Raw genomic sequence first — 18,941 nt, forward strand, 5'->3', positions numbered from 1 at the left:
GCCGAGAGCACATTACTCAGGACTGCATCCAGGCGGGTCTTGAAAATCTCCAGAGAAGGGGACTCCACAACCTCCCTGGGCAGCCTGTGCCAGTGCTCGGTCACCCTCACCGTAAAGAAGTGTTTCCGTGTATTTGAACGGAACTTCCTGTGTTCTAACTTGTGCCCATTACCCCTCGTGCTGTCACTGGGAACCACTGAAAAGGGCCTGGCTCCATCCTCCTTCAACCCACCCTTTAGATACTTGTACGCCATAATAAGGTCTCCCCTCAGCCTTCTCTCCTCCAGGCTAAAGAGTCCCAGCTCTCTCAGCCTTTCCTCATAAGGGAGATGCTCCAATCCCTTAATCATCTTAGTTGCCCTGATCAGCCGTTAAGATATATTGCTTTAAAGAGCCTAAATTAGCATACTTTCTAGTTACTTTATTTGGAATGGTGTTTGTTTTGGCTTTTAAAATACAATTGCATCATACAAGTTATGTACACCTTTGTGCTATATTACAGCACATTTTACACAAAGTGAACAACTGTTACGACACGTTATGTTATAAATAGTATCAGTGTATCCAATGGGTGCTTTTAATGCTGATTCTAATAGGATTAATTGTACTGAATCAACATAATCTTAATTTTGCATTTTGTTTGAATAAGCAAACAAATAGTTTCATTGTTAATATCGGTTTTAGAACTTAAAAACAACTCTAACTTGCCTGGCTTTATTTTCACGTGATTGTAATATGCAGTAAATGTGGCTAATTCAATGTCATGTTTTATACTAGAAAGAGTAACAGGCTGCAGAGCCAGCACTCTTTAATGTGCTCTGCATAAATGTAAACTGGTTTTCTATGTTTTAAAGACCTTAGTAGTTCAAAAAATATTACCAATTTTATTTGTAGAGTACAGGGAGAAACAGTAAGAGATTTAGAGCTGCAGTGAACTTAAACCATGACTCTTAGTGATATGTTTCTGCATGTGTTGCTATAAATATATGAGAATAACAGATCTTTGTTTTTCAGATGTAAAATTTAAATTTCTATCCCGTTCTGCATGTGAATGGCATTATGATGCCTGTACAAGCCCTTGTTTCAAGACATGCAGGGACCCTTTGGGAAAAAACTGTCAGGCAGTACCAAAGTAAGCATCTGTATTTTTATGGAAAAGTATGTAATTTGGGTAATGTACTTATGCAGTATAATAAGAACACAGAAGTAGGCTCAGTATAAGTAGAACTGTGTTCTTGTATAAGGAGGATAGTGAAGGAGAAAAGAGAGGGAATAAAACCTGCTGTGGCAGCTACATGAAAGGAACACTTCAGTTGTTAGGTGTGTATTGTCACATTCTGGAATGACTAGTGTATTTGTAACTTTCAAGCTGGGGGGATGCTATAGAGTATTAATAAGCAGAGATGATTAGAAGTTTGGTCAAATAGTTGTGTCCCTAATTTTTTTGTTATGGCATTGCGACATCCATATCTGTCCTTGCCTTTTCCTCACATGTGGAATTTGTGCTAAGTTTTGTAAAACTGGCATTTGGATTTTGGTGTGTAAAAATGTTGTGCATTTCTTAAGCAATAGCATTCAGTATTGAACCTGCAGCCATTCATTTCAAAGGCTCAGTATTGCGAAGTTCAGGCTTTAGCATAGAGCTGAGTGAGAATGGAAGCCATGGCAATGACATTTTGAAGGAGTACACAGAGGTGATGAGATTTAGATAGAACAAAACTGTCTAGTTAAAAGTAATTTATGAGTAAATTCTGTTTTCCTAAAATTAAATGCTTGATCCAGAAGATGATGTTCCACTAGTTAATACTATTTGTTTTTCTTTTAGAGTGGAAGGATGCATCCCTGCCTGTCCTCTCAATATGTTGCTGGATGAAATCACTCAAAGATGCGTGTATTTTGAAGACTGTATGTTTGAAAAATTCTATATGTTATGTATGATACTTAGCTTATTAATTTCTTAGGTCTTTAGTCAAATTTTCAAAAGTCTGTGCATAAATTTGTGTAACTATGACCTTAGTTATATGAATCTTGATCTCACTAAACATACATTTTAGTTAATTTCACTTCTCAAAAATCTGAGACAAATTTTAAACTAAGAAAGATGTTTTTTCTTCATAAAACATTTCAGTATCATTAGATGTGGAGCAAATGATTTAATGAATTTATTTTTTAATTTGTCTATGAATTTGAGAAGTTTAAAGGCAATTGAAAAGATCAGCCTTCTATGAATTAATGTAAATTCCTTCTAGCTCTGGTACCTTCATGGCTGTAGTTATTCATAAATTTCAGACTACTACTTACTTGTATCTGATTTCAGGCATTGAACCTGCAGATGATAGTGCACTTTGGACATCCAGCATTCAAACACCAGCAGTTTCACACATAACATCAAGTACAAGTTTGGCAGTGATCAGTGAAGCCGTAACTTCATTTCCTGGACCTGGAGCAAAGGACATGGAAACAACACTTGCTTCAAAGTTGCAGCTCACTGCAACTCCAGGAAAACCTGAATTTTCAGCTGTTACATCTAATAAAACACTTCCAACCATAACTTTATCAGCAAATATTTCTTCACAGTCAACAGATTTGACATCTGGGAGAAGCACTACAGCAATGTCCGAGACAACAAAATCGAAAGTAAGCTTGTCTTCTCCTGTTGACTTTCCTCTGTTGTTTCCATCTACTGTCAGTTCAGAAACTTCCACAAAGATACAACCAGTCAGTAGTGGTTCCACTAAACTATTGAGGGCTACAGAACCTCAGACAGTACCAGCTACAGATGCAGTGACTACAAGCACAGAATCAGAAAGCAAACCAGTTTCTACTTTTATTTTTACTGGGACACCACTTATACTTAGAACAACAGAAATGCCAGTCAAAACTGAAATCACAAGAACACTTCCCACAAAAGAAGCACAAGTAAAACCAGAAGGACTTACAACATTTACACCCAGTTCATTTGAATCAATAACAGAAAAAACTACTGCGTATCTGTCCCAGTTTTCCACATCACCACCTCTGGGCATGCCTTCATATACACCACCAGTAAACCTAACAGGAACTTCAGAAGGCACAAAAATAAGTGTAGGACAGTCTTTTACCACAGTAGCTAATGTTACAGTAACATCATTTTCTCCTGTGATCACTACTTTGTCATTGTTAAAACCAGTGTCTTCAGCAACAACAAAAGCAGCAATTGCTGTAACGGAACAAAGTGTGAAGACTACATTTTTACCAACATCCACACCACCTATTTCATTAGGAAAGGAAATTACAGAACCTCCTATTGAAATGGTTCAATACCTGACTGGTACTGCAGAGGTACCTTTCACTACAACTCAAGGTCCTAAGACAACAACTCTGCAAACTCAAGAGAGATCATCAGAAACAACTTTGTTATCATTTACAACTCATAAAAAGGAAACTCCCAAAACAATATCTCGTGTGGAGCGTACATCGAGTTCCTATTTCCCTCCGTATTCGCTACACCCTAGTTCTACAACTGAAAAATCCATCTCTCTTTCTACAAAAAGACCTTCAGTGTCTGTTTCTACTCTTGCTTCTCCAGCTTCAGGTGAATTAAAAAAAACATTCAAAACTGTTTCAACTACAGGATATCCCTCATACATAGTTCTAAACACAACAGAGTTCCTGACTACATTATACACTAAATATCCTGTTGTGGCTGAGACTATCAGGGTGACACCTTTGTCTGTAGAGGTAACATCCAAAATAACATCCCCTTTTGAATTCGCAGCCAAGTCAACATTGTTTACAAGAAAAACATCTACTGAATACAAGTCAAGGCTGGTTTCAAGTACAGTGAAGACAAGCACTTCAGAATATTCAGGTAGTGTTACCACATCAGCAATGAAAACCTCTGTCTCGTCAAAAGAAACCACCGCGGTTCCTTCCACAGCTACAGAAGGAGAATCGGCTCAAAGAACATCCTTCACTGGATCCCCGCTTACTCTCCTTAGTGCAACTGAAACCACGTTGTTGACAACACAGCCTGATAAATCACAAGTGGAAAGAATTACTAGCACCTCTACTAAAAAGCCATTTGCTTTCCCTTCTTCACCATCAAGTTCTCTAATCTCTTTAAACGTTTCTCTTCCTTCACTACCCTCATATGGAAAAGAAGCATCACTGACAGCTCTCAGTCCTGTGCGTACATCCCATGAAATGACCTCCTTATATCCAAGAACAACTATAGCAAAATCTACATTACCAACAGAAAAGACCTCTTCGGTCCTGACTTTCTCTACTTCATCCACTGTAACAGAACAATCAAGTCCAATAACAACAGTATCACACGATGAATCGCCAGGCAAAGCCATTTTAAATATCACTTATGCCACATTCTCCCCATCCTCTGAATTCAGCAGTCAACTCATAACAACCAAAAAATTAATGACAGCCAAGGAAGGATCAACTCTGTCCCCTCCTGTTGTACTTCCAGTAACAAAGTCTTCTTACACTTTCACCACCTCTCAGTACCTAGCAGATAAATTGGTTTCTTCACCTTCTTTGACACAAATGATACCAGAAGTAACAACCACACTGAAATATCCAGTACAAACTAAAATAGTTTCTACGGCATTGAAATCTACAGTCCGAAGTATAACAGATACAATAAAACTTACAGCCGCTATAGCTCAACCATCCTTTCCTCCATCTTCAGTAGGCCCCTTCTCTTGGCAGACATCTTCAGGAGATAAACTTTCAGTACAGACCACAAAGACCACTGCTATACCACATTTATCTACTCAGAAGGCTATGGAACTTAGTCGTCAGACTTCTGAGCCTTCATTGACAAGCCAAAGCAGTACTCCAATTTACCAGTATTCTGCAGAAACTCTAACAAAATCTACTGGTCATCCACTACATGTCTTTAGCACAACTGAAGCTACTGTAGAATTGACTTCCACGTACCCCTTAATCACCTCACTACCTGAAGGCATTCATTCAAGTATATTACCTACCTCAGTAGGTCCTACACAAGTTATTTTACCAACTGAAAGAGAGTTGCATTTAACTGATTCAGTCATGCAGCCACATGTATCAGGAGCTACTTCTGTTTTGCAGTCTACAGTCCCAACTAGTACAACAGCTGACTTGATTTTTGGCACCAGAATTCTCCCTTCCTCACCAGAAGTGCTTGCAGCTTCTTCTTTAGCAACGATTAAAAAAGAAGCATTTCCTTCATTTTCCACTCAAAAGGCAGGCACTAGTCAAACACTTGAAACAACTACAGCTTCACCACAATCTATGTCAACCTCTTCATTGGTTTTGTTATCAGAAACAACAGAAATTCCCATTGTGGTGGGAAGTGAGCTATCCACATCAACAGGCAGAAGTAGTACAGAGAAAACTGCGGTGTTGCCTAAGCAAGTCACACTTTCAACCACTGCCTATGGTTCCACGTTTCTGACAAGTACAACGTTGTCAGCCATGGCCCATTCATCAGCTGCAGCTTCAGCCTCTTCAGTGATGAGCAGTACTGGGCAAAGCATCAGTGTTGTATCAGCAACTTCAGACAGAGCAGAAGCAGTAACGGAATCCACCACAAGCTCTGTAAAGCCCACCTATTTTTATGTTACTTCAGAAGCAAAAGGAGCCATGCCCCTTGATACAGTAAAATCTGAAGAGCCAGAATTAACAACAGAAGTCCAAGCCGTCCATACTCAAGGTGCTACCATTACTCCAGAGACACCTCAGACATTTTACTCTCTGCATTTCACAAACACAACTTCAGTTCCTTCCAATGTAAGTGTATCAGTACTGTCCACTATACGTTCATCCTCTGAACCAAAACCTTTTTCTTCTATAGCTCTGTCATCAGCCAGTACTACTCAAACTTCAAAACTTGAAATATCATCTGAGGTGCAAACACCTTCTGTGAGTTCACTGCTAATGATATCTGACCATTCAAATGACACAACAGCTCCATCAGTTTCCTCATTTGCCTATTTATCTACCAAACCACTTCATGGCTTGACTACAACATTTTCTGATGGACTGGGAACAGCTGAAGGTGTGTCAGGAGTCACAGCATCATCTTTTATGCTGCCTAGAGAAACAGCAACTCTTCAAACTTGTACAGTGAGTAACTATAAATATTAATCTGTTTGGCTTTAAATTTAATCTTGGTTACCTTTACACACTGATCAAAAAAATTGTGAGCCATACTTTGCTCTCTAGGATTTAAAATATCTGTATCAGAGAGCCCTGTTATTTTCCCAATGGTGACTGTAACTTTGGATGATTTCGTTGTGTGTAATGGTTTTTGTAAGTGCTATAATACATTGTGTTTTGGGCCTCAGTTTTCTGAATGTGACGGTTACAAGACTGTATTTTGGCAAAATCTGGTGCTTCATTTTGTTCAATGGCATGCTGCCCTCCTTAAAGTAAATCTTTCCAGAGATCTTTGTTGTTATTCTACTTGTGCCCTTCCATGCTTTTCCTTCTCAGCTTCTTTTAATGTAAGGCTAAAAATTCAGTAATGCTATTCTCTGCTTTACAACAGGACAGCAGTTTTAAACTGTCCAAAGAATGGTCAGGTTTTCAAAGGTGCTCTTTACTTGTAGCTTCCATCAGTGTCACAGGGATTCATAAGTATCCTGTACCTGAAGAATGTGAGCGCCTTTTTTTGAGCAAATACTCTGCAATATTGTGATACTAGCTTGGTAAGAATGGTAACCTGTGTCTTTTATTAAATATGCCTTAGCCAATCACAGAGAATGAATGCATAAAACACATTTGCTTGGATGGACAACTGATCCAAGTTAATAAGTCACAGAACTGCCCGTACAATGCAACTCAACCCAGCTGTGGAGTTTTAGGATTTGCTACTCAAATGAATGGTGACAAATGCTGCCCAAGGTGGGAATGTGCATGTAAGTTTTAATTTTGCAGTACTTTTGCAGTGAATTTAGGTAATGACTTAATGCATGTTTAAGAAGGCTAAGAACTGACACTTCTTTTTATACCACACCATAGAAATACAAGATGCGTATTGTACGGGTTACTCATTGTCTAATGCAATTTGTAATTCTAGTTCTACATCCAGGGAAATGAAATAAAAATGCTCCTTTAAGGTAGGATATTCCTCTTACCCAGCTTTAGGTATATGCAGTGGATGTGTCTAGGTCTGACCTATGTTGTCTTCTGTCTAATCAGAGGACAGTTAGTGGTTTTTTTAGTTCATCTTATATCTACTTCAGGATGAGAAGATTCCCTAGACTCTGTTAACTAGCTCTGTTAACAGTCTGGGGACTGTGGAAGCATAACTGTACTGTAGTCACTCCCATCAATTACCTAGAATTGGGCAGGAAGAATCCAAACCTTAAAAAACCCCATCAATTTAGTCTATAACAGCAAAGAAAGGGTGCAGAGATAAGCAATGCAAATTTCTGCTTACCCTCTAGTGTTCGAAATGAACTAGGAGTAGAACTCCAACCCCTTTGAGACACAAAAACTTTAGCAATAAGACTGGGAAGAAGGAAACTTTCCACATAAGCTTTCTCCTTAGGAACAAGACCAGAAGGGAACTAAGGATCTGGCATGATCCACTACCATTCATATTTTTTGCTATTTTGGGGGTTGTAAAAATTACAAGCCTTTGCTGGCAAGAACTGTAAGAAAATAACTGATTGCACAGGGCTTTAGATTGTCCCACTGAAATAGGCTGGATTTGACTCTGCTGTCCATTTACAGAGATGCAACAGCATCAAATATAGCTGAAAATACGTGCACATATATGAAACTAGTAAGCTAGTTAATCTTATAAGATTTATTGTTTTATCTTCATATTTTGTAATATTTACAGAAATTCTAAAGTAAGTTAGAAAAAACATTTAATTTATTTTTATTTCTCTTAGGTCGTTGCACAATTTTCTCTGATCTGAGCGTTATAACCTATGATGGAAATCATTTGGCTTTATTCAAAGAAGCATCCTACATTGTTAGTCAAACTCAAGATGAAACTATAACCATACATGTACTTGACTGCAGAATGGTAACTAACATTTATCAGTTAACAAATGGTGCTCAGTACTGCTAATAAGAAGTATCTTGAAGGGCACAGTAATACTATATAGTTGTGGTTAATTATTCACTTCTGTGCAATATCTATGAATTGTACTTCCACTTTATAACACTTATGAATTGAATAGCGTTTTATCACCTGGCTGTATATGATAGTTCCTTCTGAGAAATTTGCATTGGAAACACCAGTCTTCAGAGCCATAAACATTGTAGGTTTGTCAGACTGAACTAAACCACCCTGTGCATCCCAAGTCTCTGACAGGGGCAAATACTTGTCTTTTCAGAGAGGGAAGAGAGAAACCCTAATGTATATCCTGCCTAATGGGTAGTGTAGATTGGCTTTATGTCATGAAGAGTTAATTTTTCATGAGCCTTTACAAGACTCTTTAAACTCCAGTCCCTTCTATGAGAGCTAGGTAATTTTGATGTCTATATAAATGTCCATCACAAAATTTGGTCACAGGTAGTACCTTATGGAAATTAATTCCAGAAGCTCAATATGATTGATATGAAAACACAGATCTGTTTGACTTTCACATTTGGTTTTCTGTTGTATTCGGTGCTTTTTGTTTTGTTCAACACCTTGTAGCTGGGGAAGTATGGATGAGTTTCCGATCCATTACTTCTGTACTTTTCATATATCATACAGATTCATCATTCTCAAGTCTCCTTCTTGCCTACCTTCAGATACGTAGTTCATATTTTCCAAACAGCTAGTCCGTTGTATATTTTTTTCCTGAAAAACTGTTGTAATTTCAAGATTGAGTGATACAAGACAGTTGCTGAACATGAGATCATAATATTTTGTTTGTTTATTTTGCAAGAATGCTATCCAGATGAACTTTGTAGTCCGGACTTGAAACTACAATCAGCAGCAGTCTTCCTGTTTTAAAAATACACCCCTCAAAAATCATTAATGTCCCAGTACCTAAAAAAAATAAGCAGCTAAAGTATAAAGATTTTGCACATCATGACTATGGTTGATGTATTTTTGCTTTCTCCGCAGAGTAATTCAAATTCAACTTCTTTGTGCCTGGCAATGTTGAATTTAACCTATGTGTCAAACCAAATTATTATCAATCGTTTAAGTAGAAAAGTAAGTATTTTGAGGGTTAGTTTTGCTTTGCCTTTTAGATATCATCTTACTTCTGTAATCAACTACCTCCTCATGTGGGTACTGAAGATTAGAGTAGGACACAATAGTAATATAATTCATTGTTCCAACTTTGTAATTTAAGAACTGCTTGTAAATGCAGTCAAACTGTGATATAAGGACAGTTAATGAGGTAAGTCACACAGCAAGACACATAAACTGTTCGTTTCTTTAGTATCTATATTACCTTTGTGGAGGTGAGCCTGACTTTTGAAATTAGTCATGAGTTAGATTCTTAAGCTGTTGAGAATCTGGCCTTAGTTCTTGTACGTACAGCACTTGGTACCTGACATTTAACCCCTTTTCTGTGTGTATTTTAGATAACAGTAAATTCAAGATTTGCTTGGCCCACTGTTAGAAAATACGGATACAAAGTCGAGGATTCGGGCTTCAAGTATGCAGTTGAGACCCCAACAAAAATCAGAATTCAGTGGTTTCACAACACAGGTGTTATGATTATTGAGTTTAATAGTACCAGAGAACCAAGAGCTTTGGGACTATGTGGTAAGTATAGAGTAGTGCAAGAAAGAAAGGCATTCAGATGCTTTGCTAGGGAGGTGCATTTTCCTAATTATATAAAGCAGATTTTGCAGAATCTAGCCCAGAAGAGTCACTGCAGGTCTCTGCAAAGTTTAAGATACTATTAGAAATAAATTATTATTAATTTTGTTAATTGTTGCAATGATGTTTGATACCTATCCATGTAATCACTTTTTACCTGTAGTGTTGCTTCTGACTGTAACTTGTTTGAATCACAGGCATGATTGCTGTAACCAAACCCAAATAAGTAAGCTGGGCCTAAATCCATATGTCAAATAAGGTCATTTACAGATTTAGTGTTTGATATCCATCTGATAGGAAGCGATATGTGCTATTTTCAGTTTCTAAAGGTCAGAAATCAAAGGAAATGTTAACTTGAGAGAACTAATCTTAATTTATCTGTTGGAGGAAATAGTTCAGATGGAATTTCTTAATAGTAATAGATTAAATAACCATAATTTTGCACTCTGTTGGGTCTGCTCAATAGTTTCATGTAGTTTCTTTCTTTCTAAAAACATAGCCTTGAATAAGCGGTTGGTGCTCTAGCTTTTGCAAGTGTGTATTTGTTGATGTAAATCCTTACTGTGACACCTGAATCTGTAAATTTATCTGCTGTAAATTGGAGCTGGAAACCCAGGGTTACAGAGTTCATATCATTACAGTGGATATCTTTCCAGTTTCAGAAAGGGCAAATGCCTGTAGCTCAGTATCAAATACCAGTGATAGCTCAGTCCAGTTCCAAGTCCTGCAGATAGTAATGCGCTTCTTGCAAGGGAAGAGTTTTTGAATTACTGCAGTTTTGAAACTGGATTATTTTCTGTAATTTGCCCTCACTTTTGTTTTCAACATCATTCTTTCTCTATTAGGCTAATTGTTATTGTAATTAGATCAAAAAGAAACAAGAAAGTAAAGACTGCATTTTTTTGTAAGCCTGATTCAAGTTATCCTGAAAGTCTCTTTTGCCTTTACCTGTTTGATTACTGTGATAGGGAGAATGTGGAACATTACATTTCTGGTTTACAAGGCACTTTAACTAGTTGACAACACATTTCTGTAGATGGTGTTCCAAGTACAATTTCTTCAGATAATGTGCTGTATTTTTCTGGTATTCATCTCTGATTGGGATTCTCTGCATAACTCTGGCTGCACAGTGCTGTCTGGTGCAACTTACCAGAACTTGTTTTAAATGAACTAGTTGTACTGCATCTTTTCAGGGTAAGTTAGTCTACCCTGATCTCCTGTGCTTTCTGTGTTAGCCTGCTTCTTGTATTTGAGCTTTCTCAGATGTCTTTTAGCTGAACTGCAGATCCTGATTTCTCAGCTTCATGGAAATAATAAAATTGAAGACACCATTAGTTTTGTAGCAGCAAGCATCCCTTGGAATGATCTGTGTCAGACGCAACAGTGTCTTTTACAGTGGAAGGATCAGGCAAACTTGGCAACTGGTGAAGAGCTAGTGTGGGAGATGAGGGATGTGGGAAGGGAACACTGGTGAAAGAGGGCACAAGCACGTCAGTTTTAGCTGCAACCAGATCCCACCAAGCCAAACATGAAGCCTTAGTTTTGCTGTGTTAAATCTCCTGGTCAATGTGTAAGAGAAGTGGAAAAAGATATCCCAGACATGACAGCAATCCTTTGAAGTCTCTCAGAACTATCAAGTACTTCCTATTTGTGTTGCATAGCCTCACAACCTCAAAAAGTTCAACCAGAAACATTTTCAGTTGAATAATCGTTAGTTTCAGAAGCTATTTTACTCTCTGAATGCCTGTTGCTGTGTCAGTGATAGTCAATGGCTTGCTCTTGTCAAGAATTGTGAAAAATGATAAAACAGACAGTTCTCTAGAAAAGGGTTAAATCCACAAATATTTTTTTTAACAGATAAAGATTTAGAATAGCCATGCAAGTTTGTGGAGAAGTCAGAAGAAAACGTTCTAGAAGTCTGATACAAAAGTCTCAGAAATTGTGATTTAGAAGAAAGAATGGGGTACTATTCTGCTTTTTTGTACCTGCTGGCTCCTAAAGGACCTTCCAGAGAATACTACTGTAGTACTTGGATGTTCTGTGTTGACCAGTCACTCTCCATGTGTTACCGTACTTCCTTTGCTCTGAAGTGTTTCAAAATTGCCAACTACCTTAGTTTAAACAGAAACAAAATGTGATGCTGCCTTCAGAGAAGTGAATAAGAAAAGTTTGATTTCTTCTTTCAGTGCTTGTGCAACTGAGGAGTGAAGTTTGTGTGCCGTAGCTGGGCCCTCTGAACAGCTCTTTGATATGCAATAGATTTCCACTCAATAGATGCATCTTTACTTTTGCTTTGCTTAGTTTGTCTTACTTTTGTGGATTTTGATCCTACCAGAGACTTTCTACATGTGTTTTGGGTTGTGATACTGTCACGTTGTACAAGTTTTTTAAAAGCTATTTACTTGTTTGAATATGCCACTTCAAACACACTTCAGAATGAACCATGTGAAGTTAACCTGTTTTTTTTCTTCTGGTAATACACAGGTTTTTGTGATAGAAATTTGGAAAATGACCTGATGCTACCCAACAGGACAGTTTTAAGCAAAAGCAACTCTCCATCGGCTTTTATAGACAGCTGGCAAGTGCCAGAAACGTTAAAGTATGTTGGAGAAGACAGGCATCAGGAAACTAATTGCTCAGTCATGGACTGCTCAGAGTGCTTAAGAATGGTGTTGAACCAGACCTTCAGCAGCTGTCATCCCTATGTATGTTAACTATTTTGGAAGCTTACATTTTGAGAGAGATGCGTTCTGTTAAAATTTTGTATACCCGATAGTTTCATTAATGTGAAACTACATGTAATCACATCTGTGGAATGAGATATATACTTTTTTGTATTTACATTTGTGAGGTAAAAATAATTTAAGAGTGTGGCAGCTTGATAGAGTTGCAATAAGCAACTAACATTTTCAGAATTCATAATATATATCTGTTGGTTTTGACAATACCATCAGTCCCAACTAATCAAATTGTATCAAGATGATGTAAAACAAAGTAAAATAAAGTAGTTTTAGGATTTAATTTATCCCTAAGTGTCCAGTAATTTAACAAGTTCCAAATCGCAATAGGTAATCTGAGAGTCTGCATTCTCAAAGGCTTTAGAGGCAGGGAGTTCCAGCTTAGAGAGATGAGAGGGTAGAACAGACCATTTAAAGCAAACCTAAAGCAAATAACAAACTCATAGTATGCAAATAAAGTATTTATTTGTGCTCATATGAGTACATTTACCATTTCACCTTTTGTATATTGTTGAGTTTGATGAAGAGGAGGCCAAAAATAGACAAAAATATAGAGGTAAGGAAGAACAAGGAATAATGAGTAATTATGCCTTCTCTTGGAAAAACTGTATTAGCTCTTACCTTGGCACTTATAAGAGATGAAGGACGTCTTACATTTTTTCAACATTCAGGAAGCCTTACTCTTAAATACTAGTAGAGTTTCTTTGTACACCAGTGAAGGTTGGTGGCCTCTTGCTTACTGTGAACTAGGAACTTTTGGCTTCATTGTTTGTAGCTGATATTTAAAAAGGTCAGCCTTTTTCCTACTTAGCAGGGTCTCTGTGACAGTGCATTCTTTTTATTTTTTCTTTGTTAGGTTCCACCTGAGCTATTCTGTGATATATGGGTTCAAGACACTGAGTACATTCGAAATCCATGCATTTCACTAGCTGCCTATGTAGCAATGTGCAACAAATTTAATATTTGTATAGAATGGAGGAGCTCTGATTACTGTCGTAAGTATTCTGCATATATGCTTACCTCTAGTGTTTACAGACACAAAATTTGCCTAATTTAAGAGTTACTGTAAGTTGAAAATACCAGTGCTCCTTGAGTCCTCATGTACTTTGGGAGTTGTTATTGAGCTAATAAATTCATCATTTTTAATGATACAATTCAAAGCACTGTGCAAAAAGGAATCAGGATTGTTATAGCCATTTCACCAGAGGAAAAGGCAAGCTAAAGAACCCTGCTCAGAAGCCTACTCTGGCTTATTATGTACTTAACTGTACAAGTCAAATACTCTCATTTGCAATGTAGTGTTCATTTCTCTTTCCACTTTCCACTGATGAAACCAAAACACAACAGAATTGGTTGTGGAAAGGAGGAAGCCACAGAAAGAAAGTTCTGTGGTACTTTGAATTGGTGATGTGTGCTTGATGCTGCTCCAGAAAGCTGTGTCTTTGGGGAAAGGACTAGAGAAATGAAATGCCTTTGAGATTGGATGGAAAGCAAGGAGTAAAACCTGAGAGCTGGAGTATCCTGGCAGAAGACATCTCCCATAGCAACATACTAAAATGTAAGGCCAAGTGAGATCTATATTTGTGAGTAAATAGACAATTTGGATTACAGCATCTCAGTGCTCTCGATGATTGCCTAGGAAAAGCCCTATGCAGTAGTAACATAGGGAAGTCTGTGGTTTCAGTGCTTGGAAAGGGAAAGACTTATTGATTAAGCGTGATCCCCAAATATAAGAGAACTCATCGTACACAGAAATAAGTGATGTCTTTATAAAAGTGATTTAAGGGGGTGCATGCGTACAGGCTTCATGCAGGCATGTCATAATGCCCTGCAACTAATAGTCATGGAGTCTGAAGCTTAAAACCAGTCAATTAAAAAAAAAAATCTTCTTTTCGTATGGATTTTACTAGCAAATAACTGTTTAAAAAGAGATCTGACAAAATATCTGTAAATATAGTTATGTATTCCATCTACAGTGAAGGGATGCATCGCTCTTATTTTTATAGCACAGTGACCTCTGGTGGTGCGGGCCTAGCAAGGAAGAACCATGAAGTCGCATCTGGATTTTGTGGTCACTAAGCGCTAATATGCTGTAGCCTGATTTTTAGAAGTTTGAGTTCCTCTATTTACAGGGGTCTAGTAGATATTTCCTGTGGGGCATTATGGCCATTTTTAGTAGTGAGGAGCTGAATAAAATCAACCTCCTTTCCCAATTAATCTTTAAAGTCTAACTGGAACCTTTAATTTTGAGCAGAGAGTCCCTTTGTAAACTGGACTTCGTCTCATTACCATGATTCCAAATGGTGTTGCTGTATGGTTTAGGTATCATTACATGATAAGGATCGTATATTTTGGTAGTTCACAGAACCACACTGTTGGCATTTGTAGTCATTCTTTGTTTGCCATATTTCTGCATCTTTAATCACTGGTTTGGACTAATGAAAGATCACGTTAAGCTTTCAATAGCAAAAGTTAAACCAACATGAGAGGTTTTTTGGTCTATTCCTGCAAGCACCCATAACATGCTAATGAATTTACATTACTAGTATAAACAATGTTAAATTTAACTGTGTTTTTTGACTTAAAAATAACGCACACACACAAGAGTAATTAAAGTGGATATATATTAAGCATAGTAATGAATTAATCCAATTTTTTATCATTTCATGTAAAACAATGCTGAATTTGCCTTTATATATATTTTTTTTTGTAATTGACAAAGCTTTGCCCTTTAGTAATCACTGCATTTTCTTTACCCCCTGCAAAGTATCCAGAATGATTCAGAACACCATATTATTAATCTGTGCAGTATTTGCAAATATTTTTGAAGTTTAAATTACTTTGTGTTGACACTGTTGCATGTTTTGATATCTCTACTGCCAAAATGCCAACTTAAGCCTGACGAAACTGTTACTACAAGAAGAAAAGAAGTAAAAGTGCTCACAACTTCCTTTTGTTTGAATTTGTCCTGTAGCAGGTAACTGATCTATATCAGTGTTTTAGGTTGGTAGATCCTACTGAATTGGCAAGTGCAGGAAGTTGACAAGAAGATAATAATGTCTTCTCTTAGGTACTGCTTCATGTGATTATAACTTCAAAATGAGTGATTTGTTTATTTCCTTCCTAGCCTTCTCCTGCTCTGAAAACTTCTCCTATCAGGCTTGTATAGCTGCCTGTGAGGTTGCAGATAGTTGTCAGAATAACGAGTTTGCTTCGCTGGACTCAGACTCCTGCTCGGTGTTGACAGAAGGCTGCGTCTGTGCTGGAGGGACCATCCTTCACCGAGCTCACACTGCTGTCTGTATTCCTGAAGAAAAATGTGGTATATTTGGATGTGATTTTCTTCTTTATTATCTGCAAGTCTATGGTCAGATATTTCATTAGTGATAAGCCAAGTTCTGGCCTGATGTTATGTGGGTTCTGCATGTGTCATTCAGTTGAGGACTCTAGATATTCAGTAAAAAATAACTACAGATGAGCAAGCAGGGAATGTCCTTGTGACATACAATTTTGCTCACCTTCTCTCAGCTGGAGGATGCTTTCCAAAATGGAAGGTTTTGCTTATGTTTATGCATTGTTATTCTAAGTATGGTAGACTTGGCCTCCTTTTCACCCAGCCCTTTGCCAAGGGTCCAACCTATTGATGCTAAATGACATTCAGAAGACATGCAGCAACAGTTAATTACATGTTTTGCATAATACATGTATATGTCCTATGTTCTTTCTGCCATCATTCATATTTATTTTCATTACAATTCTGCCCGAGCACACCAAATTCTGGACCAATACTTTAACATCGCAAACCTTAAAGATGCATTATATATACCACATATATTATTATATACCACATTACATAAAGCACTGTAGATTAATAGTTTTGCCGTGTGTGAAATATAAAAGTAACTTCAGATCACTGCTTTAAAAACAAAAGATTGGATGGCAATTTTAAGTGATTAGCCTTGCAGTGGAGACACAAAACAAAGTGGAGGCCCTGATCCTCTGGAGGGTATTGAGTGTCTTGCTTTCCCATACAAACTCGGTCTCAGACTGTCTCCTCTTTCACTTTTTCGTGGGGTGATGGGGATAGGTAATGCCTTTAAAACCCTGGGATTTTTATACTTCATAGATCCACACCCGCTGTGGAAGAAAATGGTGGTCAAAATTTGAAGTAAAAAGGAATTACTTCCGTTTTCTGTTGTCCTGATCTAGCTTGTACAGACAGCTCAGGAGCACCTCGTGCAGTAGGTGAGATCTGGAAAACTTCTTTGAGTGGATGCTGTATGCAAAAATGTGTTGACAGTGAGACCGTTATTCCAGTGGAGTACAACTGTACAGATATCCACAATTTAGACTGCCAGCGATTTGCAGAAGTGGCCTTGCTTGTTCCTGGTGATCAGACATGTTGTCCTCAGAAGATCTGTAGTAAGTATTCCTTAATGATTATGAGTACTGTCCACTGGAATATGCAGACATACTTTCTCTGTGGTTTGTTTTCCTGTCACGCATCTTAGCTTTGAAGTGAACAGAAATTACTTTGTTTTGAGTTTACAGATTATATAGAAAACTGTAGAAACTTTGTACTATTAGGGTCAGTATCCAGTAGGTTTTGGGGGAGAGGTAGAGGGAGGGGACGAGGGTTATAAAGACTGAAATAGCACTATGTTTATTTTTATATGAATTGTATTTATCTCAGCTGTACAGGCTACTGATTTATTTTTAATATTCAAATACAAATAAATTATATGACCAATTCTGAGGAAAAAAGATCACATGATTGTTTATCTAATTTACGAAGCGAGCACTATAAAAAGTATATAAAAGCTGCTTTTTTTTTTCTCCAATCCTTATTTAGCTTAGAAAGTCCATCTTCAAAAAGAAATTGCAAGCAGTTTTCATGTTGTCACCACCTGGGATGATGTTGCAGTGATTTTTTCACAGGGATTTTTTTTTTTTTATTATTAAATTCTCACAAGGACTCAGCTCTAGTTTAATTTTGCCTCCATGGAGAGTGTTGCAAATGCCGGACACTTCTGCATATTGCCTCAGGGTTTTTTTGCTGGTTTGTTTTGGTTTTCATATGCATGTTGTTATTTAGAGATTTGAGGTATCAAACTGCAAATACTGCTTGCCACTGCTCTACTCAACTTATAAATGCATAACATATTTAGAAGGTTTTTTTGTTTTCTTTCCCTTTATGTAACAGTTTGTAATCAGAGCCTATGTGAATCCCTAATCCCTGAGTGTAATGGCTTGGAAAAGCTGGTCATGTACTACAGTGAAGAATCCTGTTGTCCCAACTACGTTTGTGGTAGGTTTCTTTTGAAAAGGTAAAAAAGTTTACCCTGTAAAAGACATTTAGTAAACTAAATAGATCATCTTAGAAGCCAAAATGTAGTTAGTGTAGACATCATTGTTACTATGGCCATTTACAAAATTCTCTTTAATCTAAAAGCTCAGGGTTGGTCTGTGTCTCAATTTTAGCAGATACAATGATGGAGTCTTGTGTTTAATAATCAGGCGAGAACGTGTCTTTCCTCTCTTGCCATAAGTGGTAGAAGTTTTTCTAAAGTATCTTGTAGTGTTTTTCTCCTCTGCACTGCCATTTCTTAGGGATGTAGCATAACAAAGGAGGAATGCTATACTTTGTATAAAGAAATACAACTGTTGTACTTTTTTCAGAATGTGATCCAGCAAAATGTGAACCAATGGAGCAGATGCCAAGCTGTCGAGATGATCAAACGCTAATTGCTGCGCGGGTGGAGAGTACCTGTTGCATTTCCTATATATGTGGTACAGTATCCTGGCTGGTTGAGACCATCAGTGTTTTTGCATATGCAATGATGTCTACTATTATCTTGCCAATTAAGGCTCCTTCTGCTTCCTTTTGCTCTCCCAACGTAGTAAAGCTTGAAGGTGGTTAAAAAAATGGGCATTAAGTTTACAAAACATAAGAAATGACAACAACCATCAAGAGTCACAAAACAGTTTTGTGCAACTGAGTAGTATTCCTGGGTCATGTAGAGAAGTGGTGGTGGAGTCCATGGATGAGGGAGTTGAGTGTTTTGAGGGACTGTCCATGTGCAGTGAGTGGACTAGCTGCATGAATATTTTAGCTGAAAGAAGACGGAAGTTTAATATGCTCTTGCTCCCTATATCCTGTTGTATCAGCTACAGCCCATCTTATTCAATGATGAATATCCCCTATCAGAGTATTATACAATTTTTTTCAGTTCTTTTGGGGTTTGGCATTTAATGACTTTATTCAATAATAAAATTGCATTTTTGGCATCAGTATAGGAGTTCTGATGTTGCCATATGGTTGTTTTCTGTATGACAATAACGTGATAATGAGGTCCTATTGAATTTACTCTATTTTTGCACATAGATATCTGTGAATCACAGGCCAAATCATCTTGATTAGCTCTTCCATGTGCAAAAAT

At 37.5% G+C, this 18,941-nt stretch overlaps 1 protein-coding gene across 1 annotated transcript in view; it reads left to right on the forward strand.

Annotated features, from left to right (window-relative positions):
* The window catches only part of OTOG (otogelin), a gene marked incomplete at its 5' end in the record, with an annotated part of 113,923 nt that overhangs the window by 81,505 nt on the left and 13,477 nt on the right, over positions 1–18,941 (forward strand). The window contains 14 exons of the mRNA XM_082485060.1: positions 1,015–1,132; positions 1,826–1,905; positions 2,318–4,171; positions 4,421–6,105; positions 6,731–6,899; positions 7,884–8,020; positions 9,056–9,145; positions 9,523–9,706; positions 12,248–12,468; positions 13,358–13,496; positions 15,629–15,823; positions 16,711–16,923; positions 17,705–17,809; positions 18,181–18,291. Coding sequence (XP_082341186.1) covers positions 1,015–1,132; positions 1,826–1,905; positions 2,318–4,171; positions 4,421–6,105; positions 6,731–6,899; positions 7,884–8,020; positions 9,056–9,145; positions 9,523–9,706; positions 12,248–12,468; positions 13,358–13,496; positions 15,629–15,823; positions 16,711–16,923; positions 17,705–17,809; positions 18,181–18,291 — 5,301 coding nt within the window. The remainder of the gene's footprint in view (positions 1–1,014; positions 1,133–1,825; positions 1,906–2,317; positions 4,172–4,420; positions 6,106–6,730; positions 6,900–7,883; positions 8,021–9,055; positions 9,146–9,522; positions 9,707–12,247; positions 12,469–13,357; positions 13,497–15,628; positions 15,824–16,710; positions 16,924–17,704; positions 17,810–18,180; positions 18,292–18,941) is intronic.

This window comes from Vanellus vanellus (genome assembly GCF_965231255.1).
Source record: "Vanellus vanellus genome assembly, chromosome: 6".
NCBI lineage: Eukaryota > Metazoa > Chordata > Aves > Charadriiformes > Charadriidae > Vanellus > Vanellus vanellus.